Source organism: Amaranthus tricolor, chromosome 12 (assembly GCF_026212465.1).
Source record: "Amaranthus tricolor cultivar Red isolate AtriRed21 chromosome 12, ASM2621246v1, whole genome shotgun sequence".
Taxonomy (NCBI): domain Eukaryota; kingdom Viridiplantae; phylum Streptophyta; class Magnoliopsida; order Caryophyllales; family Amaranthaceae; genus Amaranthus; species Amaranthus tricolor.
The window spans coordinates 15,935,644-15,943,511 of record NC_080058.1 but is presented as its reverse complement, the minus strand read 5'-3'; the positions used below and the strand labels follow the sequence as shown (position 1 = coordinate 15,943,511).

At 29.9% G+C, this 7,868-nt stretch overlaps 1 protein-coding gene across 1 annotated transcript; it reads left to right on the top strand.

Annotated features, from left to right (window-relative positions):
* The first annotated feature begins 6,612 nt into the window (after nucleotides 1–6,612).
* Nucleotides 6,613–7,146, top strand: LOC130828630 (uncharacterized). The gene is made up of 2 exons (XM_057694594.1): nucleotides 6,613–6,975; nucleotides 7,090–7,146. The coding sequence occupies exons 1-2, from the start codon at nucleotides 6,613–6,615 to the stop codon at nucleotides 7,144–7,146; spliced, it is 420 nt and encodes a 139-aa protein (XP_057550577.1).
* The last annotated feature ends 722 nt before the right edge of the window (nucleotides 7,147–7,868 follow it).

Sequence of the window (7,868 nt, the reverse complement as noted above, 5' to 3'; positions counted from 1 at the left end):
ACAATTATTCAGCTATAAACCCCAACACATTGCTCCCAAGTTCATCCATGAACAAACACTAGAATCCCTCAAAAACTTAAAAAAATTTATGTTTATAAACTCAAATCTCCCATAAAAATAATCTTTATTTCAAGAGCTTTCCATAGACATCAAACTTGAAGAAATCCATCAAGTATAGAGTAAGTTATGTTCATTTCGTTCTTCCACTACTTTTTGTTAGAACTTGTTTATGTAAAATATATATATCTACAAATCCATCAAGTATAGACTAAGAGAATCATAACTTATAAATCTATAAAAATCGGCTATAATAGAAAATAAGAAGATGTATTTCTACAAACATATAAATTTTCTTACTTTAAGGATTTAACTAAAATTATGGGACTTGATTAAGTATGTTGCTCAACATAATAAGTATACTCCAAATATATTAAAATCATCACAAGAATTAGTTTAACAACTCCAACTAAGAAAAGTTAAGTGCATTTTAGAAATCCAAAATTATTCTTTATTTTTGGATAAATGCAATATGTTTAGTTGAAGAATTGGAGTTGAGACTTGAAGGGCAAGGACCCTGTTGAAATACACAAAGATGGTCGAATGCAACAAGAGGGGGGGGTGAATTGTTGTGTATCAAGCTTTACTACGTTTTTCTTCTAATTTGCGGAATTTTAACAAACAAAATAAAGCTTAAACTTAAAAAGCAAAAGATAAAAAGGAGACAAAGATTTTACGTGGAAACCTTCTTGGCCTAATAAGAAGGAAAACCACGACCCCCCGGGATTTCAAAATTCTCACTATGTTTTAGGCAATCAAATACAATTACATAAAACAGTTTCTCTTTCTCTACTTTACGCTTCTCTTCTCTATTCCCTTAGACTTCTCATGAGTCTAATTCCAACAAATCACTCAATAACCCTTACAAGGCCAATTCTCAAGAGGATAAAAATTAAAATAATTACTTAAGAAAAATATAATAAATTAATTTGCATTTAAAAACAAAAATATTTTTCTTAAATGATCTCCCTTTAATGGACACTCTTGGATGGATATTCGGTTTGAGCAAAGTTCCTCCTATTTATAGTGGGAACAACTAGCAGTTACCTTAGACACACCTCCCACTATCATCCACGTTCTCAAAACAAAAAGATAGTGGAATTGCCAAGAAATAAATGTCCGGCTGTTATTTGCTCAAAGAGAAAAACAGTTTCCTTAAGCTAAAAATAACATAGGAATTAAAAACACAAGATCCTAAAAAATAGGAGATCTTAATCTTAAGAAGAAAAAATCTTAGGCTATTTTTAGATAACCTAAAAATAGTTTAGGCAATTAACTTACTAATTAATTTAAGCAACTAATTTAAGATTTAACCGTTTACATCAACTAAAACCAGAAAAATAAAATAACTGCAATTTTCCAGTCGATGTTTTTCTCCAGACCTGCTACGTAGAAACAGCATACTGTCTCCAGCTTCAACTTCTGTTAGATTGTTCATTTTAGGAATAGTAGACCGTCTGTCAACCTTTAACTTCCTAAGCACTTATCTAACTTCTTGAATATTTTAAGACACGTACAACTTCCACGAACCAAGTCATAGGCTTCATCAACGATTTCAACAAAATCGGATATATACCTACAAAACAATCTCTAAAACATGTTTCTTTACTTTAAAAGTGAAGTCATCAACAAAACCTTAAGAGCGAACAGACCCGAAGTTGGAACTACTTCTAAGAACGCGTAAGAGCTTATGTAGGAGCTTACAGAATATTTATATAGGCTTGGAATCGAGGTATGTCACATGGGGTGATTTTAAAAGGATTTAAGAACAAGTTGAGAAAGTTTTGTATAAACTTGTTTTTAAAAATAAAATTCCCAAAGAGAAGTTGTTAAATCTTGAAAAATGATATCAAAATGATAATTTTGAGTATGTAATGATTTATTACATGTATTATTATTATGCGCATCATGCATGTTAATGTATGTATGTTTAAAGACATGATTAATACTACTTTGTGAAAGTAATCGTGATGGAAATAGTTATATGGACTTGGAAAATATTTAAAATGCATTTTAAAAGTAATTTTTAGTAGCTATATGTTAAGAAAATCTCTTGGATATTTTTGTTGAAATTTATTCGTTAAAATGATATTTTAATGGATTTTAAGGTGTTAAATACTTTTATTATTAAAATATGGTATTAGATAAACTCTTGATCATCAAAAATAATTAATAAAACCATTATAATTTCTCCATCAAGATTTGGCAAGAATATATTTAGTTTGGAATATTTCATGATTTTTGAGTAATCGTTAAATTGTTTATCGGTAAATTGTAAAATAGTAAAATATAAAATAATTACCAAGTAAAGACATATGGACATGAAATATTTATCACATACTCATATAGACAATAACTAAAATTGTTAATTTTTGGAAAGATTTTGTTGACGTTTAAGGACCTTAATACTTTTTACTCGATTGTTAATAATCGATAAGTTAGAAAACGATAATATATAAAATAAATACTAAATGATGATTTTTGAAAATGAAAACTTTATGAAACACTTATATAAATAGTAGATACATGTAAGCAAATTTATATGGATTTTCGTGACCATTTATGGACTTAAATGAATCCTATTTGTTTTATCTGTAAAATTACAAAATTAATTATTAAAAATACCCCAAGTGATTTGTAATGGTTATTTAAAATTTTATATCCCATAAAATAGTTTCTAAAACATGTTATATTATTTTATTCGGACTTAAATAATTTTAAACCGATTTTATTTTATTTATTGATAAAATATCCTTACAAAATAAAATAAAATATCATACATGATTTTTATAAGTTTAAATAGGCTAATAAAAGTGTTATATGATCTCTAGAACTTTGATATAATTATATTAAGCTAATTATTAATTATTTACTAATTCATCAAATTAATAGAAATTGTTTATTTATTAAAAGGTGTAATATTGTTAATTAAATTTAGTAAAAATAGACCTATATCAAAAATTTATAATTGTATTAATAACCTACTGCCTTATAGTATAAAATAAGTTTAACTTAGATGGTTTATAAATTTTACGGATTTAAGACATTATTTAAATAACAATAAATACCTCAATTATCGAAAATAATTGTAAAATCGTTATAAATTGGCGTAACAAATTATAATCTGACGGGACAACCTTAAATTCGTTTTAAATAAGGTATTATAATGACTTGATTGATTTGGGCCTTGTTGGAGTATTAATATGTATTTTGAAACCAATTATCAATTTTGTTACCGACAAAACTATCTCGTATTTAAGAAAATAGTATTTTATGAAATCTTCTATGATAATGGTTCTATAAAATTATGAACTATATTCTAGTTGTTTTGAATGAATTTTAAAACTCTTTTAAGTTGTATTTACTTCAATAAGGATTGAAACGAAACATTTTAATGGTTTCCTTAAAAAATTGTATTGAACTTTAATCACTTTTTGTTACGATGTATTTCCATACTTGCTAGTGATGTCCCAATATAATACAAAGGTTATGTTTGATGATATGATTATGCTAAGCATGTTTTACCATGTGGAAAAGATTATGATTTGATTTTGCTAAGTCGCAAATAAAGTATGTTTTGCTATGTTACAAATAAAAGATGTTTATCCTATGGAAAAAGTTAATATTTTTGACTTTTCAAATGCTATTGAAATTACAAGATGTATATTATATATAAAAATATTTTAGCCTAAATGACGGGTACATACGGCACAGCAAATGTTGTGTACATGATTAAACAACTCACTAATGCTGAGCGCGTATCGTTCACAATACCATTGTGTTACACTTGCCGGACATGTCGCGGATGGTGGACCGACTACCAAAAGAGTCACAGGATGACTCACGGAGTACCCATGCAAACTTATGATATGAGTTTGAAATTGATTTAGATTCATTGAGATCTTATGATTTATAATGTAAAATGAGAATTTGAAATGACTATAGAACCATTGAACTGGTTTTGAATGATAATATGATTTTTCAAATGAAAAAGCATATTTCAAAATGAATTTACTCAAATCCAAAAGCTTTTAATAACTTGTTTGACGGACACAAGTGTGTTTATACTCAGCCTTTTTTTTGATACTATACTTTGTATGTTTTTCCAATGGTTTTGTTTTTAGAGTAAACCCTATGGCACCTCGACGGAGAATGGATATGCGAGCGGAAGATGAACCCGAGTATGAGTATGAATCCCCTTTTTTTAGATCTCTTTATTGAATTTGAGAGACTATTAATTTAGTTGTTTAGGTTTGGACTATTTTATGGATGTAATTTAAACTTTTGACTTATTTCGATTTGGTTGTAATTTTCCTTTATTTTAGACAGTTAAGACTTATGTTATATTGCTTTGTTTTTGGTTCAAGTATTCTACTTGGACATTGGTTTACCCTTTAAGTAACTCCTTAATTGTGTTGGAAAAATTAAGCTTCCGCTTGATTAATACTGAATTCCAGTTAGTGTTGGCCTTCATAATTCGAGGCGGTTACAGATTGGTTATAGAAGGATAGCCCATTAAGCTGATATGTTAATCAACTTGCCTCTAATTCTTTGATGCAGGATCGTGGGTTAATTTTCCAACTAATTTCACAGTGCTTCCCTTTCACTAATTTTTTCACTGTTGTTAACTTTTAGAATTATTATATTGTATTTTATTGTATTATTATTAGTATATTTGACTAGTGTGTTAAGTTTAATATAGTTTAGTTGGCACAATCATTTTTAGGGTTATCTTGTATATATGTACTCTTATTCTCTTAATAAAAGGCAAAATAATTCTCCTACAAACCTTTACATGGTATCAGAGCTATAGAAACTAGAGCTTCAAAGAAGATTATAACCTCCTTTACTTATTCATTACCACCTTGAAGAGGCACAAATACTTTTTAATGTGGACAATGCAGTGGAATCATTCCCACAGATAATGAAATCATGCAGTGGACAATTCAAGTACCACTATTAGTCAAGTGTGAAGTTTTGTATTGGAAAGTGTGATGGGATTTAATAAAGGTTTTAACTTTTTTTTCATGTACTTTTATTGAATTGTTTTTCAATTTTAATTTGCCTTTTTTTATTGTTTATTAAAATTGAATCAACTTTACTTTTATATATAAAATTAATTAGATATGGACATGTATTAGAGAAGGTATACATCATTTTCAATTAATTTAGATAATAAGAAAGTGAAATTTAAACAAATAAGCTATAGACTATAGGTTTGTATTTATAACTTGTTGATGTTTGATTTATTTCTTAATTGATGCTTTTCACATTAAAGTTATTATATAAATTTAAGAATTGTTAATAATTTAATTTTATACATCTAGAATTAGAGATCGAATATAAATATATACTAAAATTTATTATTATTTAATAATTTTTAATATATTCATATTTCAGGTTTAATTATGAAAAGAAACACTATTGATTCTTATTTTCCTAAAGCAAAACACACTTGTGATCCTATTGATGAAGGACATGAGACATCTAATCAAGTTATCGATGACCAACCTTGTATTCTTGATGATCAACCTAGTATTCCAATTGATCAACCTCACAATGAACAATTTAGTGCAAGTCTTAATGCAACCCAAGTTCCCGACGAAAACTTATTTGTGTGGGATCCAGCATTACACAAGTCTATTACTGTTATCCTCCAGATAAACAACAAGAAGTGATAGCAAAATTTGTTGAATATGGAGCTTATCAACTTCCCAACCCAAAATTTGCTCAAAAAGTAAGAAAGGAAATTTGTAAGGAGATTGGTGATTCAAAATTTTGTATAATAATTGATGAATCTCGGGACATATCAAAAAAAGAGCAATGGTTGTTGTCTTAAGGTTTGTTGACAAACATGGATTTGTACAAGAACGCTTCTTGAAGTTAGTACACGTTAAAGACAAAACCTCGAAAACTCTCCATAAATGTATTTCTACTGTTTTATCTAACCATGAGTTGAGTGTTGCAGATCTTAGTGGTCAAGGATATGATGGTATCAGTAATATACGAGGTGAATGGAATGGTTTGCAAGCACTTTTTATGAATGACAACCCCTATGCATATTATGTGCATTACCAAGCACATCAATTGCAATTGGCTCTTATTGCCGCTGCTAGAGAAGTATCCAATGTTCATGATTTTTTCAAAGATTTAATATTTATCGTGAATAGTGTTATCTTTCTTCCAAGTGTCACGATGAGCTACAATAAAGACAATTAGCTGAACTGGAGCAATTAATTGAAATAGAAGAAATCGTTACGGGAACAGGATTAAACAAAATTGGCACTTTGCAACGTTCGGGAGATACTAGATGGAGTTCCCATTACAAATCAATTTGCAGTTCGTTAAAGATCTTCAATGCAACCCATTCAGTCCTTGAAAAATATCCACTGATCGCCATCTCTCATATGCGCAACATGAGACGCTAAATATGCTCTAAGAAAGTTGTTGACATTTGAGTTTATCTTTATATTGCATATGATGGAAGAACTTATGAGTTTTACTGATAAACTTTGCCGAGCTTTGCAATGAAAAACACTAGAAATCTTGAATGCAATGGATTTATCTGCTGCTACGAAGATAAGGATCCAAGACTTTAAGGATAATGGTTGGGAAGGTCTTTTACATAAAGTGACCTTATTTTTTGATAAACACGGTACTCCTCTTCCTGAAATGAATGCTTTATATGCTAACATCATTCGATCTCGCCATAATAAGGATAGTGTAACAGTGGAGCATCACTATAAAGTGGATATATTTACAGCTGCTGTTGATCAACAATTGCAAGAACTAAATAGTTGTTTTAATGAGCAAACAACGGAGTTGCTTATTTTAAGTTTGGCTTTGAGTCCTAAAGATAACTATAAGTATTTTAATGCGGAAAAGATATGTCGTCTTGAAAAGAAATACTACTCTAGGGTGTGGGTGGGGGTTGGGTAAAGGTAGAAGAAGGTTTGTGGAAGGGAGAAAACATATTTTTATTTGTTTTGTTTATGTTTCTTTTTTTTCAAAGAGTGTAACCTACTATTACAGGTTGAATTCGAGGGTACGTTGAGAGGAAATCTACACCGTTGTTGCGATTATTTGTGAACAATAGATAGTTGAGATTATTCACATCAAACGAGTGAAAATTAGAATAATTTATATTAATTTTTCCTTTATTTTACGATTTTAACCTGATTCAACTCGGTGGGTGCAATTGAAACTGTAGAAGCGTACGTATCTACGATCAAAATCGCAAGTTTTTTGAAAGAGAAGGGATGCTAAGATTCAAATAGAATCAAATCAGAATACAAAGCATCCTTAAGCCAGGTAGGGGAAACACTAACCCACACCTCATCACTAATACCAGAAACAACCCGTCTGGCCAATCCATGAGCTACCATATCACATTCACGATAGCAAAAACGAAAAGATAAATAGCAAGGAATTTGCAAAAAAGAAAGGCAATTATCAATAAAGGTGTACACATGCAAATTGCGCTTTCTGTTGACGTTTAAGGCATCAATAATGTTCTTGCAATCGCCCTCCACCTTAATATTAGGCCACCCAATATCCTTCACAACTGATAAAACCCATAACAAAGCTCTAACTTCAACCTCTTCGACAAGCCAATGAATCCAGATTGACTTCGATCTCGCCATGACAAATCTCCCCATGCTATCTTATCAACAAAACCAAGACCTTTCTTCCCCCCCACCCAAGAAAAGCACCATCTACATTCACCTTAACAACATTTGAAGAGGGATTCCCCTACGCAGCAGACCCACAACAATTACCAACCCCCACACAACCAAAAGATAGGGCATTAT